The 18,233-nt window shown below is 42.2% G+C and overlaps 1 protein-coding gene across 5 annotated transcripts in view; it reads left to right on the top strand.

Annotated features, from left to right (window-relative positions):
* The window catches only part of OSBPL5 (oxysterol binding protein like 5), a 305,973-nt gene that overhangs the window by 227,534 nt on the left and 60,206 nt on the right, over positions 1-18,233 (top strand). For all 5 annotated transcript variants that reach the window (XR_009460005.1, XM_059722599.1, XM_006271184.4 and 2 more), the window contains 3 exons: positions 4,976-5,056; positions 8,481-8,582; positions 9,814-10,017. Coding sequence is in view for 4 of the 5 variants with exons in the window: in XM_059722599.1 (XP_059578582.1) it covers positions 4,976-5,056; positions 8,481-8,582; positions 9,814-10,017 (387 nt within the window). In the remaining variant the exon portion in view is untranslated. The remainder of the gene's footprint in view (positions 1-4,975; positions 5,057-8,480; positions 8,583-9,813; positions 10,018-18,233) is intronic.

The following is an 18,233-nucleotide window of genomic DNA, read 5'->3' as shown; positions in this document are numbered from 1 at the left end:
AAAACAAATCCAATTTCCTTAAGTTACTTAGCAGGTAAAAACCCGAGGAGAACTTTGGGGGTGTTTTTTTTTTCTTCTTCAATGTCTTGGGGCACAGTCTTCTTAATAAGAACCTGTTTACCATGTAGGACAGGAAATTACCTGTAGAACAGGTGGCACTTTGCAGCTATAAGGTTGCAGTTCCTCCTGAGCATTTACAGAGCTGGTCATTTGGCAAATGACAATGGCTGTTGGGGTACAATGATCTTTCTGTGCCAGAAATGCTTATTAGGGGTGTGCAAAATGGGCCCTATTCGATTTGGATTCAGATTTGGCCTGAATCGGAGACAGTGATTCGATTTGTTGATTCAGATCATTGTCCCCGATTCAATTCAGCCGAATTGAACCTGAATTGGAAGATTCAGTGCTGATTCAGAGAATCAGTGATTCAGCCATAGACACAGCTTAAATGTTTTATCTACGTACCTCAAGGTACCAGGCACAGCTTGTGAATGCTGCGGTGCTGGGGCACATGGAGTGTCCCACAAAAGCGCGGGGGAGCCCCTAACACACTTGGCAGCAGACCTGGAAGTGGACTGGAAGTACTTCTGGTCCACTTCTGGGTCCACTGGGGAGAGTGCTAGGGTGCCCCCCCCAGGTGCTCCCCCAGACTCAGGAGGTACAAGTCGCCAGCCTGGGGGGGGGGGGGGGGAGTTGCAGGGGCCCCTGCGTGCTTCCCAGCAGACCTAGAAGTGGATTGGAAGTGCTTCTGGTCCACTTTTGGGTCTGTTGCTGAGCGTGCTGGGGAGCCCCCCATGCTTCTGTGGCACACTCCATGTGCCCCAGCATTGCAGCGTTTACAAGCCGCCTGCTACCTAGAGGTATGTAGAAAAAACATTTAAAGCTGTGTCTGTCCGAATCGCTGAATCTCTTCGACTTGGTTCGGAGAGATTAAAGGGTCCTCTGATTCGCTTCAGATTTGGAGATTCAGTCACTGGATCAGGCCATATCTCTGCCAAATTGAATCGGGGACCAAAGCTTCGCACAGCCCTAATGCTCATACAAAAAGTAAGAGGATGTGCCAAGTGACAAAGTGGCTTAGGTGATTGGCACATTTAGTAAATCCAACCTGTGTGGGCACAACAGTATCCCAAGAGTTTCAACTATGCAATGAAATTCAATAATTATGCATTGATGTTTCAGAAAAATGCAGTAATGAACTTCAACAGTAAGTAACCTGCCATCTTGAGGTCACTTTAAAGTAACATCCACAGGGTCTAATCCAGTTTTGATTGACCTGTAATTAAAAAAACACCTATGAGAGATGTTCAATTTTAGCCGATGGGGGATGTTTTCAGCTACTTTTGATATATGTATGCAATCTTAATCAAATGCCTAAAGAGGCTGGTGTTGGTACCAAGGTGTTATGATTCACTTTCTTAAACTTGGTGGTTTTATAGTGTGGTACCACTGGAAAACATCATAAAATTTGAGCAGATGCTCCTTGAATGAGCAGACACTGCTGCTGCTTGCAAACATCCGGGTTTCAATACCATTTTATTGCTTGCCCAACTTAAAATTCTCACTCTAACAGTCACTGTAACAAGGTTTGTAAGATGGGCAGGATGGTTCAGTCTTCTAATCATGAAAACATCTTCTCTTTGTGATCATTGCAATCTCTACTGCTAGAAGGTTTAGGGACAGGGTGTCCTGCAGTTTGTTGTGGATGTTGATTGCTTGGCTGAATTCATCTCCAAGCAAAGTCACCCAGCTGCATTTACAGGGTCAAATGTTATGTCTTTCTGCTTAGATAGTATTCCACGAACTGCATAAATGAGTTTAGCTTACAGTGCTTAGGTTACAAAGAGTGCCTTTCTGTTAATTAAGATTTTGTAGCCATCTATCTGAGCAGGATTTCCTAGAACCTTGTGAACATTTTGTATCTTCCTGTTTGCTCAGTCTAGCTAATGAGCTCAGTACCTGGTATTTCTCTCTGTGCCTGATCTTTTTTTATGTTTAGAGGGAGAGAAACTGCCTATAAACACTTGACTCATAATTGCATCTCATGGACAAGACATTCTTCATGCTAATGAGGGTGGGGGAGAATTCTTTCCACCGATGATTATTTTTTTTTTTTTTTTTTTTTTTTTTTTTTTTTTTTGGAGGATGTATCTGAAATTATTCTGAATATCATTTTAATAATCCCAGGGGATTCTCTTTGTGGGAAACTTGTATGCTTGGAGATATTTTCCCCCATGAAGAAGAGCTAATAGTGTACCTCAGATGTGTAACACAGTACTGACATGTGAAATGCAGTATATGCTCTGCAGGCAGAATTCTCTTTGCAGAGGTTTGACCATCACTAGCTGTAAAGTATGAGTGCGGGAAAGCCTCGAGGTGCAAAGGCAGTATAAAATATGTATTGCAGAAAAGGGGGAAGAATTTGGCCTCCTGCAAAAAAAACCTACCCCCAAACAGTGAATAGTTGGCATGAATCGGAAGTAAAAACTTATGAGTGAGATTAGTGATAAAACCATTTGTTATAGCCCTAGTTAAATCTAGGACTCCACAAGTCTTGTTTATAGACTACTTGAGTCTTCATTTTGCAATTCAGGAAGTGTATTTATTGCAAAATATAGTGCATAACTTTCCTTCACAATCAAAGGATATCAAAAGCATGGATTTAACAAATACCACATCATACAGTGTTCACTTCTGTATTTCAAACTCCAAATTTAGCCCTTAATTTCCACATTTCTAGAAAAGTAATGACATAGGATTTGCTTTTCAGATGGTCCAGAGGGAGTCGAAAATCTTGTGTATTAGCTGCTGCAGTAGTTTTCAAAATGTAGGCTCTGGCACGTGTGCTTATGGTCCCTGGAAAGTGGAATGGTCATGTGGTTTTTAATGCTCCTTATGATTCAAGTGATAGAAACATGAAAAGGATCAATAGAAATCGTATTACAGTGAATTCCACTTATATGCATAACAAATTAGTGCTTAATTCACTTAACTATAAAACAGAATGAGCGTTCTCATTTGTTGCCTGTTGCTTACACTGTAACAAACTGGTTATTTCTGTATTGGTTACCTGCTTTCAGTGCTTAAATATACTGTAGCATATTTCAGCCCCACTGTCCACCTCATTCCCTTTAACTGTGCCAGCAATTGTAAAGGGGAAGCAGCTATCAAAGGATTGCTCTTAGAAGACTTGAAAAAATGACAGAAAACAAGTGGTTTTACTGCTGCACTCTCTCCATTTTCAAGGTCTGTAACAACATTAACAATGAAGGGAGCTAGTTCTGTTTTGGGGCTGTTAATAACATAGCAGTGTTATATAGTTAATAAGTACTGCTTATAATGCCATGGTATTAGCAGCCCCAAAACTGACTAGTTCTCTTTACTTCCAAGCCTTCTGAGATTTGCAAGGAAATGCAGATGCTACTTAAATGTGTTGCCTTTCTTCCAGGCCCAGGGCTTTATTCTTAAAAGGAGTATGCCTTATGGACTTCTGTAATAACCCTAGCTTTACCTTGTGCCCAGCGGCTGTAGTTGTCCTGGGAGTGCAGCCATAAAATTGAGGCAGTCAGCAAAAAGACCTCTAAAGATCATAAAAAAAAAAAAAAAAAAAAAAAAGCAGCTTGACAGTGCAGAGAGTCATCTAGCTTACTGGTAGTTCATAATGGGGAGTCTAGTTCTTATAAGTGAGCTCCTGAAAACAGTGTTCTCCTGCTATCCTGTTGGAACACAGATGCGCAGTATTCATCTTGTGTGTTGTAGCAATTGAATGCCTTGCCCAAACGCTGCCCTTGTTTCTACTGCAGTTGTGCCTAAAGGCACCAATCAAAGTCAATATAGTAACATTATTCTAACAAGAGACAATCCTGACCCAAAGAGATCATACTCTAAATAAACAAGGTGGCTTGAAGGGGAAGCAGAGAAAACTTGCCCGTGGTCTCATAGGAAACTAGTGGTGGAAGAGCTAGGTATCTATGGGTGTTCTATAAATAGGTGTTCTGAGTCCGTCCACTACTCTGCTCCAGAACATGGACGTTGCACTAACAATACCAGTCTAAGTCAGGATCTCGGCATCAAACTGGGCTCTGCATGGCTATTCCATGTGAACCTGCAAGCTAATGCAGAGATTCTTTTGGCCAATTGGCTCTGCTGACTGTGTTCTAAGTATATCTCCTCTCAATTCATCAGATAAATCAGCAAATTGGAGATTAGATTCCTTGAAAATGACTTTAAAAGTCTTTGGCACCAAACATGATTTAAAGTGACACATACATTTTGAGCCTTGTTTCCAAAGGCCAAAATAAGTTTGTTTTATCCAGGACATAGTTTAGCTCTGCTCCTCTCTGCACATTTCTAGGCAGCTCAACTGGGTCTTTAAGTAGTAGCAGTTTAAAAACCTCTTGAGCCAAAGATTAATGCCAACATGAGCAAGATTCCTTATAACTAAAATGGGATGCAACTGGAGTAAGCAGTAGCTTGGAAAGAAAAAAAAATTCTGAGTATGGCCACCATAAAGTATATCTGTTTGAGCAATTTCTGCCTTGCCAGAACAAGCCTACCCCAGTCTTCGGGGAATACAATTGTTCATTTAAATATGTATTGAATTTTAAAAAACTGCTGTTAATGTTCATGGGGTAGAGATGCTAGTGTTTCACTTCAGAATGTTAAATGTTTTAAGATCTAAGAATGAACAAACGTTTTTCAGATCGATGGAGGAGAAGAAAGGACTGTGTACAGATGGGAACCATCATTGGGTGTCTGTATAGAACACTTTGTGGGGAGAAGAAAGGGTTCACACTTAAAAGGAAGTGAAGAGTATACTGCAACTAGGCCCTTCCTGAGTCTGTCTAGTTTTATGGTGTTATGTTGATAAATCTTGATACATCTTCAGTGGATTCTTGGCAGATGTAAACATTTTTTCCACTAAACCATAACATAAGCATCTTAATGTTAATACATTGCTTCTCTCTTTTTTTAGAATGAATATAAGCTTTGCAATGGGTCTGATAAAGAGTGTGTATCTCCCACAGCCAAATTCACTAAGAAGGAAACATTAAAGGTATGTGTAGAGCAATATGAGTTCCTTTTGGCCGAGGTGTCACCTGCTTACTTTCTTTTTAAAGACAACTAGTAACTTTAAAAAACAAACAAACAAACAAAAAAACCCCCAAGCAAGCAAAACACCCTACAGCTTGAAACCTTTTCTGAGTGTCACTGTCTGTTTGGACACACAATGATCCTGTTTTCATGGGTCCATACAAATCCAAGACTTTTGTCCTTCTCACTTGGGCATCCAACCTTGCACTTGGAATTGTTTGTATGCATTTGATATAAAAGAAGCAATATTGTCATGCATTTGTTCACATATTCTAAAGCTCTTTGAACAACAAAAGAGCTGTAATTTTTCCCAGATCATGTTATTTGGCAAGTTACTGAGAAGGGCTGAGAGAATAATTTGATTCCTTCTCCCTCCACCTCTTCCCCTTCCAACTGAAATAAAAACCCCATACTGAATTTAATTAAACCTATAATGAAGCATTCCACATTGTTTTATTTACTTTTCTGGAAAAAAAACCCCAAAAAGCTGAACCCAAAGCACTGGTGATTGTGCCTTCTCCTTTACTTAAAAGTTTGGAGGTTGGAGCACATGTATAGGATGTCGGAGACCTTGGTTCAACTTCCTGTCCCTGAGGGGACTTGAACCAACACTTCTCCTTTCTGAGAGTGCCTTAAGCATAAGCTATGGACTCTGTAAGGATAAAATGTGCTGTCTCATGTTGCCACTCTTCCACCTTAGTCATTAAACCAAGTTATTAAGCTTTGTGTACATAACTAAACAAGGATATAGGGTATTCTGATCTGGATTTTCTTTAGTCTATCATACTGAAGGAGAGCCACTTCAAGGACACAGAATGAGATACTCTGTCAGTAACACTGATGGTCACAGTACTTGCTTGGGTGGCAGGATACTTGGGTTCATGCCCTTGCCCAACTGCATGTTTATACAAAGGGAAACAGTCTCAACAGGAGGGGTTGAGGGCACCCACCCTTCTAACCTACCAGCATGATAGTTAGGGTATTTCCTTGGCAGGGGGAGACCAACCTTGGTGAATGCACTAACTGAAAAGGGTATACCACCACCTTAATTTTCCCCTCTGTCAATTTTATAAATCTAGTCTCCAAATGTTTTGCAGCCAAATCTAATATCACAAATTTGACATGAATTTGTGAATAAAATCAAAATGGTATGTTTTGCCTGTCTTTTTCCTACCCAGAAAATTTCACCCAGCTCTAATGCTGAGTCTGCTGTAATATTATCCACTACACTTCCTTTAGCACTGACAGTTTGCCTGGTATAAAGCAAGAGAGGTCAGCTGATCCTTCTGTGTAAGGAAGCTGGTTCAATAAAATCTGTCTTGCATAAGAGATTTGTGCATGACTGTTTTTAAGGTTCCTCCTGCTGTATTTGACAAACTGGGAAATATCAGCCCCTTGTGGTCATCTGTGTTCATGTGCCTGGGAAATGGTACCTAAATATTTTAGCTCCTTTTAACTGCCTCGGGCAGCTACGCCAAGGCGGTAGAGCCAGCTTTTCTGAGGCAACCAGTGCAATCCACATGATGAAAATAACCATGAAGATTGACAGAAGTCTGACAGCCTTGTCCAAAATTCCTTGCTTACCACTTCCAACGTATAATGCACCCGAAGTAGCAGTGGTGCTGATCTAAAACAAGTGGCCAAGTCCTGCCTGGTGCAATTCAAAGGCTTCAGTTTGCTTATATGGGATGACTTTCTAGGAGACTTCATCTACGTGTAAATGTAACTGAAAGAATTAACCTTATTTGCTTCTGCACAGACTTGCATAGGAATTTTTGTTGGCCTCCACTGCCCAAGTAGCCAGATATACAGAAGATGGAGGGTTCATACGGATGTTTGGGAAGTTGGATTGGCTTAAAAATAGCTGCCCAATCTAACTTAGTTCACCCACTTGCAGACTATACTTAGATCCCTAGTTAGGTAGATGTAAGTACCAAACTGTACAGATGTTTCCTGAACGGTAGATTGGTTCAAAAAATGGCTGGCACAGTGTAACTTTAGCTCATCTGAGAGGTGCACTAAGTTCGATCAGGCACAGTTAGACTGATCTAACTGAACATCTGCATGCATTTGAAATGCAACCCCAAGGCTGAGAGCCTAGCTGTGCCCCAGCTCAAGCCCCAGGGCTGCACTTTTCTTTCCCCTCCCCTTGCCATGGGCTACTTTGACTGCCCCTCCTTCCATCCCCCCCATTCCCATGGACCAGGAAGCCCAATTGCAGTAAGTTGCCAGTGCCAGAAGCCCAGGGGGTTGGTCCATAAGGGGAGGATTATCTGGGGGTAGAGGTAGGGTGAGGGTTGAAAGTAGCCTCCAATTGAGGGGGGAGAGCCCCCCAATCCCACCAGCAACCCCCCACTAAAGAGCCGTTAGCTGCTCTGATCTGCCCACCCCTCCCCCCACCCTGATATATTTTGATCTTGCTCCCAGCAGTGGTGAACACCAGTAAAACTGTCACTGGGAGCAGTTTGAGGGATTGAATCATAGAAAGTTAGGGCTGGAAGGGACCTCAGGAGGTCATCTAATCCAACCCCCTACTCAAAGCAGGACCATCCCCAACTAGATCATCCCAGCCAAAGGTTTGTCTAGCCAGGTTTTGAAAACCCTGAAGGACGGAGCTTCCACCAGCCCTCTGGGTGACCTGTTCCAGTGTTTTACTACCCTCCTAGCGAGAAAATTCTTTCTAATATCTAACCTAAACTTCCCTTGCTGCAACTCGAGATGGTTGCTCCTTGTTCTGTCATCTGCCACCAAAGAGAATAGCCTAGTTCTATTAAGGGTGGATTGAGTGTGGTTTGGCTGGATTGGAGTATAAGGGGGCCCGGGGGGGTTTGACAAAATCAGAGAGCCTTTCCAATCCTGCAACACCCACCTGGACCCCACCAATTTTCTCCCCCCCAGCAGATCCTGCTAGTCTCTCATTCCCCCCTAAACTCTCCTGTGGACCCATTAGCCCCTTAGTTCTGCCCACCTCTTCCCCTATCCTGTCTTACCTTAGATAGGGCTCCCAGTACCTTTCTAATCACTGCATTAAATTAGGTGGCCATTTTTAACCTGATTTAGCTTCTCAAACTTCTCAGGGTAATATCTGTATGCACCCTTACTAATGCTTAATTAGCAGAACCAAACCAAACAAGATAAAGCACTTTTTCTGCTGAAACTCCACTGAAGTTCATATTTACATTTATCTCAGCTGCTTGTAAAACCAGCCACAATTTAGTCACCAAAACATGCACCTTTCATTTCCAGGGAGACTATACAATGCCTGGTTTGAGGTAATTGGTGCATAGCTGCCTCAGATGGAGACGAAAGACCACTTCTACTATACAAGTATAACAGAAAAAGAACATGTTTTACAGCAGCTGTTTTTCCCCTCCATTCTGAAACAGGTACAGAAGAAGAACTACAGACAGGAAAAGAAAAGAGCCACCAAACAGCTCTTCAGTGCTTTGAAGGATCCCAGTGTTGTGATCATGGCAGATTGGCTGAAGGTATTTAACGCAAAGCACTGTTTGTAAACCTGTAGGAATAAGAGAAAAATGTTTCAGGATTTGTACTCGGGAGTAGACAAAGGTCATCCTTGAATGTCTGCTGTAAGAAGAAAGTTGTGGGGAATGGAAAATCCCAACTTAATTAGCACTTCAAGGGGCTAATGCTCTAAATTGCCTGGTAGGCTATGGTATGAAGGTTAGGAGAATGAAAGAGGAGCCAGGTCTGAACTATTACCTTGGAAAAAACTGACGGTATTTCTTCATCCTTTCTTCTTCCTGGCAAGGAGATGCTGTTTCTTCCTGTAGATGTGGTTTATATTTTAGCTAACAGAGAAGGGATTATTTAGGGACAGTGATTGTTTGAAAGCAGGAAGATGCAAGATATTTCTTTGGCATTTGTAGGTGCAGCAGGTTGGATTTTAAATTGACAAAGAACAGAACAAAATTGATTGGACTAGTTGACATCTTCGCACAACCAGAAGTTACAGCTGTGGCAGTTTATCATTGGTTCCTGACACTTGCACCTAACAGGACAAACATTTAGATTGAAGTTCTGCAATGAGATAGGCAAAAGTTACAAAAATGGGAAGTATAGGTATGATTTATTAGGGGGGCATCTCATTCTGCATGTTCATTCCTGACACAAGTTTAGGATTGGCTGCCCTTTCTGTAATATCTGCCCATTTTAAAACAGTTATAAAGCAAAGATTTCTGATTTAATATTTTTGGAGAGAAAAAACCATTGATTTCAGGAAAAAAATAGGATGTAGGGTTATAACAAATATAAAAATTGATTACTGTCATTAGTAATAGGGGGAGTGCATGGTGTAGTAGAGAACCAAAGCTAACAACAATGTATTTGTATGCCATTTTAAGTTTTTAAGCTCTATTGATATTGGTCTTTGTAGGCAAAAAACTTCAGAGTTTGAAGCGTTGAAACCTTTCAGCTCAGCAACAAGTAGCATTTATGTCTTGACACAGCAGCTCTCCAGCAAAACTTGTATAGATCAAATCAGTTAAATGCCAGGGGCTAGACTGATATACTGGCTCATGTGGAATAGTAGTTTTTCTCCATAAGTATTCCTAAAGCAATTAAACCATGGAGTACTGGGCATGTTGGCATGAATGAAGTTGTTAGAATGTGACTTGCAGTGAAGCATGTGTTTTGAAAACATTCGAATACTTGATTTTAAGGATCAACAGTCAAACTGTTTGCTTGCTTTCCCTGTAGATCCGTGGGACTCTGAAAAGCTGGACCAAGCTGTGGTGTGTTCTGAAACCAGGCGTGCTATTGATTTACAAAACACCAAAGACTGGGCAGTGGGTAGGCACCATCCTGCTCCATTCCTGTGAGCTGATCGAAAGACCCTCCAAAAAGGACGGCTTCTGTTTTAAACTCTTCCACCCTTTGGATCAGTCCATCTGGGCTGTGAAGGTAACCACCAAGCTAAGCTGAAATATTTTTCCCCCTAGATCTTCCACCACAGGGAGGCCTGTGCTGTGGGAAAGATGCAGGATGCCAGGAGTCTGCAAGAGCTGCTGTCATTTTATAATAAACAAGTTTAAAGGAGCCTTTGGCTTTGTTTTAATCTTTTTTTTTTTTTTTTTTTGTCTTAATACCAGACCAAAGAATGTGGAGTCAGTCATTGGGGTTGATTTGTATAAGGTTGAAATGCTTGATGGATAACTACACAGCTGCAATTCAAGAGAGGGAAACCAGCATATAGACACTAGCAAAAGGCCCTTGGGGGTGAGATGTAGACAAGGAGGGCTTGACCCATCAACTAGCACTTCTCGAAGTAGCATTAACAAAGCCTAAACAGCATAGAGCAAAGGCCAATTCTGCAGTGGCAAAGTGAGGTAGATTGAATGATTTCACTTCTCAAATTCATTCTACCCTTCAGTGCTGGAAAAGTCATGTGCCATTTGAACTAGATTTGAATCTGTTTGAACCCTGACTCTTCTACAAAATACTTGTCGTTACCTCTTGGCTAGGTACTTCATTCCTTTCTGTTTCCATTCCCTGTCTAGCAAATGAAGTTAGTAATTCCTTTCTCCTGCCTTGCATAGTTTTTGTATGTAATTTTTAAGCTCCTGGATGCAGGGCGACTCTCTGACCAGGGTCAGACTCTTGGCTGAAGCTGAAGGCTGTAGGTGCTATTGTAATGCAAATAACTAGTATTTTCACCATCCTGAAAGGAACAGATTTTGAAACATATTTATTTTTTAAATAATTTGTGGCACTTATCTTCTGGGGTCTTTTTTTCCCTAAGGAAAAACCCAAAAAAGCTCATCTGACCTTAGATGCAATTTAATTAGGAAGATCCCACCAGCTCCTGGCAAACTTTGAGTAACATCTGTTTGATGCCTGAAGGAACAACACTTAATTAGTCTTGAACTGTGTTCCACCGTTAAAAATAGCAACTGTGCAGAGTTATTGCAAGATATAAATTTTCTATGAAATATTACTAGTACAAACAAGGCACTGCTGATTGCCATCCTGCTGCAAAAAGGCCAACATAGCAGAGCAGCCTGGAAGGATTCATACACTTAGGACAGGGACGGGCAATTCTTTTGGGCAGAGGGCTGCTTACTGAGTTTTGGCAAGCCATCGAGGGCCGCGTGACGGGCAGCTCAGGGCAGATTAATATTAATTTTCTAAATTTTTTGGGGCCCCCGCAGGCTGGATAGAATGGCCTGGCAGGCTGCATCTGGCCCCCGGGCTGCATTTTGCTCACCCCTGGCTTAGGATGATGCTTCAATTGGATGTTGGGGAAGTTGATGTTGGCCCACCTGTTGTGGAGCCTCCTGAAATTTGAGTCCAGGGTGGATGGTTTTGTGAGAGACTCTGGTACCAAAGAGTCTGGTTAAAATAGAAGACAAGGTATATGGAGCCAGGTTCTGGTAGTTTTACTTGCAATGAGCAGCGCTGTATGTCATGAGTAATAGTAGTGAAGTCAGTGGGAACTCATCAGAATAAATCTCCGACACCTTGGGAATCCAGAAAAGGTAGAGGGCACCATTTAAATGGTCTTCAAAAATAAATACACGTTTCCTTCAAATAATAGTTGAGGGAACAAGTACTGTTTCCTTACAGAGTTTTTAACCTAGCTGCAGTCTGTGTCCTGATGTTCTTCACTGTGTTGTCCCAAAGGTTTGCTGCCACTTTGGGGTTTTTTTTCAGCCCTCGAAATTCTGGTTGTTTCTCTGATTCAGAGTATGCACCCAAGAAAGCTGTCCAGTATGCTCTGTCCATCACCATAATTCATTTTGACTTGACAAATCAACTGAATTCTAAAAAGCGCAGTCAGGGCAAGTGATAATAAAGGAGTGAGGGTTAGGAATTGGAAGCGTCTTGTTTTTCCTTCAGTGCTATTTATCCAGAAAGCAAGGAAAATGTTGTGCGCATGTGTGGGTATGCAATTGCACATAGAGTGATGGCATAACGGGATTTTCTTGAAAAATTTTGTAGACTACAGAAAATCTTGACATTTTGGTTTTAAGATTAAATACTACTGAATTGCTTCAACTGAATGTTGGGGAAGTTGCCATTGAACCACCTGTTGGGAAGCCTCCTGAAATTTGAGTTGGATCGTTTTGAGAGAGAGCACTTTCGGCCATAAAGTGAATACCAAAAGCACAACAGGAAGAATTTGTCCAGTGAGCTGTTCGATGTCAAAGGAGCTGTCTTCACTTTGACAGCAGTTTAGTGCTGAAGCTGCCAAAAATACAATTTCATTTTTGTCTTTTCACTGTCTGCTTTTAAGGCAACCAGTGCCAGACTTGCCGATCTAAATCCCTTTTTAGTTTAATGGTGCAAAAGCCCATTTTTCATGAAGTAGAGATTAACCTATGTTGGAACAAAGTTATTGGCTGTAACATAAGAATCCAGTATGTGGCTGAGAATATAAACTGCCATTAAAATAAAACCAATCCATGATATATCTATATTAGGGGGTTTTGTGGCCTTGCTTTAACTTGTGTCAGCTGGTTTGGGGGGGGGGGGGGGGGGGGTTTCAGTTGGAGTTAAGGGACACAGCTGTAATCTGGAAACTAAGCTTGATGCTTCACAAACATTTGTCAAAAAACCACAAATGTTTGGGCCTAACTTAAGACTCTGACATAAACCCTCACATAAATGTTTGTCAAGTATCATGTCTGTGCCAGAATTTACAGTAATATTAGCCAACTCCATTTGATGGGAAACCTTTTAACTTGAGTTAAAACAGAATCCAGCTCTTAGGTGCATGTCAAATAATTGCCCACAGAGGCAGAGAGAAACACCACTGCTTTTAATATACTCAATAACATTAGTGTGTTTAATTTCTAAATGTTAGTGTAAATCATACTTTAAGTGTACCAAGTGACTTCCATTAACTTTTTTCCCTATAAAAGTGACTGGTTTCCAGTCACTGGAAAGGGCTTCTTAGAATCCTTTGCCGATGGTTAGGGGAGACTGTTTTACACAGCTCCACAGGCTTCTCTGAAGTGCTTGTTCTTGTCTGCTACACAATTGGTGCTACTTCCCAACAACAATAAATCGGGCAATTTTTTTTTGTCTTTGAAAGGTGCTAGGTAGATCTCTATTGAACCTCAAATCCACTGCCAGTAGCATAAACAGAGGACCATCTCTAACTTGGGAAGGAAGATTTGGCTCCTTTCCATGTGTCACTCATGCTCTTTCTGCAGAAACTATTTCAAGGTATCAGGCAGTGCTAGAATGGTAATTATCTTGAGATTTTGGATGCCTACCATCTTGTTTCACAATGTGGACTGGTGGCTTTCAGGTATATGAAAACCTTTTCAGTTTTTCACCTGAGTTCTCTTGCATCCTAGAGAGTTTTGCTCTTGACTTCAGTTTACTTTGGTATGTATCCAGCAGAGAACTCTGGGTGGCTACCAGGGACATTTGGAATCCAAAAAGTGTAAAATAAAGGGTCTTTTCTTCTACGTAGCTTTTTTTCCCTTTAAATCAAGTGACAGAACTTCTACCATTTCTCTTGACAGCATCATTAGGAATGCTTTCCTAATATCCAGTTAAAATATTTTTGCTCATTTTCTTTTCTTCCATTGGAAAGGTATGGGCCATAGGTTGCTGACCCGTGATTTTTGTTATGTTGTTAACGAGCTGCTTTTTTTTTTTTAAAGACAAGCAAAATTAGAAACATCTAAATGGCTTACTTCCCTGCGTGCATCAATCCATCTCAAAAAACCATATTTTTGAGTCTTTCAGTAATGGGAGGTCTCATTCTTTACCTGGAGTGGCAACACAAAACTGGTCCTTTTTCTTTATAACCTCAGACATATCCGTGATTAAGAACACATGTCAACATGAGTGACACAGACTTTGCTTTACTTTTACTTACATTATCTGAGACAGAAAATGAGGTCTCATACAGATATTCAATTTCTCTTAGAGTTGCTGCTCTCTCAGGAGAAACTACAAATGTACAGACATTCAGACTTTTTCTCCTGGAGTAAAAATGACTGTTCCAGGAGAAAAATAACTTGGGGGCAATCAGGGTTAAATCACTTGGGGGAGAATTTCTCCTAGGAGAGCAAATGTCTGTACATACTGTGGCTTCTTTCAGAAGAGAGCATAATCCTCCAGGATTTTCCCTCCCCTTCTCTACTCCAGGTGACTTCTTTCTGCTCACTGGGCTCTACTGCTCTGCAGAACACGTCCCCTTCACAATCCCCACAGTGTGCTACAGGAAAATACAGGCTGACTGAGGGCAGCCTGGGCCCAGTTAATTGGGGCTGCCCAGTTACACTACTGCCCTATGTCTCCAGCATGAGGTCTGGTGTCTCCTGGCTCTGGAGGGGGCACCAGCAGCTGATTGCTGACTGGGGTCAGGGGGGTCCCCTGGCGGCCAACCCCAGAAGTGCTGCTGGCACTTCTCGGGGGGAGGGAGGGAGCACCAGTTGGTACTCCCCAGCTGGTAAGGGCCAATCTCGGGGTGGGGGCAGCATATCCCCACCCCCAGTGCCCCCTCTACATGTCACCTATGGTTTACAGGCAGACTAAAGGAGCCTGCAGAGCACATTGAGATGTGTGCACAGGGCCCCTCCTTGACTACACCGTGAGAACACTCCAATCTCTCCACTCTTCAGGGCCTCAGTATTCGAATGTCCGTACTTGAGGCTCTGGGTAAAATGTTTCTTTACCAATAGAACAAACCTGGGAGGATGCTCCCAGATTTGAATCTGTGTACACATCCTGAGATTGGGGTCCTGCTGTGCTAAGCTCTGCATGTATATTTTAGTAGAAATGATCACTGTCTTGGAGTGCTTCTAATCTAAGTAGATGATATCTTCAAAGGATGGGGAAAATAACAGAAAAGGTAGCTGAGTTTTCAGACATGGCACTTGATTATTTTTTTTTTTTTCTCATTTTATTTTCATAGAAAATGGTCCCTTTTACCTTTTGTATAGGCCTGTGGGAAATAGCCTTCCTCCTGTGTAGTCATGGACAACTGCTTGAATATGTTTGCTTGACGGAGTTATTCGGTCATTAGTAATTTTTTTTCATACTTTACTATGTTTTAAGAGACATTTGATGTCAAATAGAAAGAACATGGAGGGAACGCTGAGGCTGTCAAATGCATCTCTGGTTTAGCAGTTGGCAGGAAATAGTATATGAGCAAACCTGGGGAAAGTGTTTCAGGGGTCTGGTTATGTTTTTTGTTATTTATCCGGGTTTGGGCCTACTAGTGTATTTGCTCAAATATATGACAATTTTGAATATAGGAACCCCCTCCCCCCCAATAATTAGACATTCGATGCCTCATCTATTTAGTAATTTTAATATTGCTTCTGCATCAGTCAGTCCTGGGATTTCCCATAATAAAGCAGATTTCAGTCTGTGCACTGAAAATCCATGTAGTAGTAGTTTCCTACATCGAAGTAGAGTTGATGGTGCCCTCCAAAGCCTGATTCAGCTGAAAACTAGTGAAAGGGGAACTGCCACAAGGAAGGCTACCTGATCACATTAATGTCAATAAAATCACCTTGAGCTGCTCTGCTGTGGGTCGATGACCAAATCCTAGATCTCCTTGAGTATTAAATCTCCATACCGATGTTTTTAGTGTCTAACTCTCTAGTGCCTTGTGAAAGCGGAGTGGAGGAGAGATGTTTACTCTGGCTCTCCCTGCTTTGGTGAGTAATGAGGATTTCTAGCTCCCTTGGCAGAAGAAGAAAATAAACTAAATTGCTACAGAGCCTGAAAGTCTCTGGTACTAGAAAGTAGGTCAGAGAGACAGATTCTCCTGAGCAACATATGTGCCTGATGATATGAATGTAATTTGACATGTCACCCATTCTGATCTTCCTGTTCTTCCTATTCCTGTCCTGACCAGCAGGGCTTAATATCTCTGGTAACTTTACAGTCCGCCTGCCAGGCACTCATGCAGTGGAGCCATTCAACACACCAACCAGAAGTGGTGAATTCATCTACTTTGTCATTTTAATATTGCTTCTGCGTTAAAACTGGGTGGGCCCATGCAAACAATTTGTGCCAGGTTTTTTTTGTGTGTGGGAGAGTAGGAGACTGACATGAAGTCTTACATCAGGCAGGACATCAACAGGTGCCTGCACAAACCAAAAAATCTATATCCATGTGCTAAAACAGGTTTGTGTGCAAACCTTTATAGTAAATTAAGTCTGTACACAGGTTTAATGTGGCCCAGGGGCGGGCAATTATTTTGGGCGGAGGGCCGCTTGCTGAATTTTGGCAAGCCGTCAAGGGCCGCATGACAGGCAGCCTGGGGCAGATAAAAATTAATTTTCTAAATTTTTAGTGGCCCCGTGGGCCGAATAGAATGACACAGTGGGCCACATCCAGCCCACGGGCCGAATTTTGTCCGCCCCTGATGTAGCCACAGAGAGAGAGTGGCTTTAGCTCAAATACATGGCAGGATAAAGAGCTGCCAAAGTCAGTGGTGTCTCCTACCACACAAGGGCTAACCAATTTGTTAGTTTGTTTTCAAAGCAAATCTATTTTTTTTTTTCTTGTTCCTTTGCAGTGTGACTTAGTGTACTCCTGTATCAGGAAAGAACTGAGCATTGTGGGTGTCACTTTGGAGAGGGAAGAAAGTAAGGAAACCTCCCTACTTCCTTGAGCCAGATTTTGTCTTGTTGCCTAGACAAGATGGGAAATGTAGCCTCAAATTCAGCCCCCTTTCATACCTGTGTGCAGACAGACTGTGTTCTTTGCACCTGTGCTCACTAGGAGGCAGGGACTGCTTCCTCTTGAGTACCTCTGAGATTCAAGATGCCCTAAAATGGACAAGGAATCACATATACATTAGGTACCTCCCTACCTCCCACCCCAGCAGTGAAGGTTGTTGTATTCTTCCTTGAGCAGCACTGAACTGAAATGGATTCAGCTGGCACTTGGACTTTCTGGGTATCTTTCCCCGGTCACCTGAGTGTGGGGTTATCTGTAAGACCTAGTTATTCACCTCTTGACTGAAGATGGCAAATTTATGACACTTTTTTTTTTTTTTAAAACAGCTCTTCCCTGTGTCCCTTTGGTGATTTGTCATGTTGGATCTCCCAGGATCAGTATCCCTAGAAGGACATAAAACTAATAATATGTGAAGCGAGAGAAAAGGCTAGACTACAGAGCAATTGGTTATACAATGAAGCTTTGAATCCTTCTTCTAGTTCAGCCTTAAAACTATCCTGGAAGTTGGGTTGATTTTTGTTTTGGTTTGGTGGGGTGTTTTTTTGGTTGCTTGCTTTTTGTTTGTTTGTTCTCAGGAGGGTTTGTGGAAATGAAGACTTCCTCTTCATTTCAGTTTTGGCCCTTTTCTAAAGCAGCCATTGAAATGCCCTGTACTGATCTGGGTAATACCATGTACGTGAGGTGCACATGGAGGAAGGATCTAGGTTATTAGCCTGCATTAGGTTTCTCCCTTTCTGCTGACTTCAAGCTTATCAACCTGTAACACTGATGGAAAGAGGAGGAAGCAGCCAACAGGGGGGGGGGGGGAAAGGGGCAATGCAATGAAAGCTATTTACAAGCATCAGCAGGGCAAACTAAATAATTAAGAGCCAGCAGCTTAGATGGGTCTAGTCTCCTGGAAATGTGAAAGCCACCACATGAGGTGTGAGTGCCACCTGCTGTTTTGTTTTTTTCTGATGGAGAAAGTTGGGGGAAGGGGGTTGTGGGGGGGGGGGGGTTCACTGACCTCGCAATGTTTTTCTCACAGACTCGGAGTAGGTGCTGAACTGAAAAGTCCTCAGGCATTGTAATAAGATAGTAATTGCACATGTTTCTCTATACTTGTTCAGTAATCTCAGAAACAAAAAATTGTGGGGATATAAACCAGTCTCTGGGCAAAGAATAGGTTGGGCTGGAAAAGGCTCATCATCTTATTACTGCTCTGGAAATGCAACAGCAATGTTCTGGTTGCTAACAAAGCTCTCTAAGGGCTCCCATACATTTGCAGGGAGGCTGCTCCAGTGTGCTGTAATTACAGTACATCGAAGCAGACTTGATTAATTGAGTCTGCTGGAGCGTGGTAATTGCCACGCTCCAGGAAACTCCAGCATCATGTGCATCAGCATCCCCACGCTGAAAAATGGCAATGGGGCACTTTGAACTAAAGCTCATTCTAGCTTTAGTTCAAAGTGCCCCACTGCCAT

This window comes from Alligator mississippiensis, chromosome 2, assembly GCF_030867095.1.
Source record: "Alligator mississippiensis isolate rAllMis1 chromosome 2, rAllMis1, whole genome shotgun sequence".
Taxonomy (NCBI): Eukaryota; Metazoa; Chordata; order Crocodylia; family Alligatoridae; genus Alligator; species Alligator mississippiensis.
Note: the sequence above shows the minus strand (reverse complement) of the source record. Positions and strands in the feature narration are given on the sequence as shown.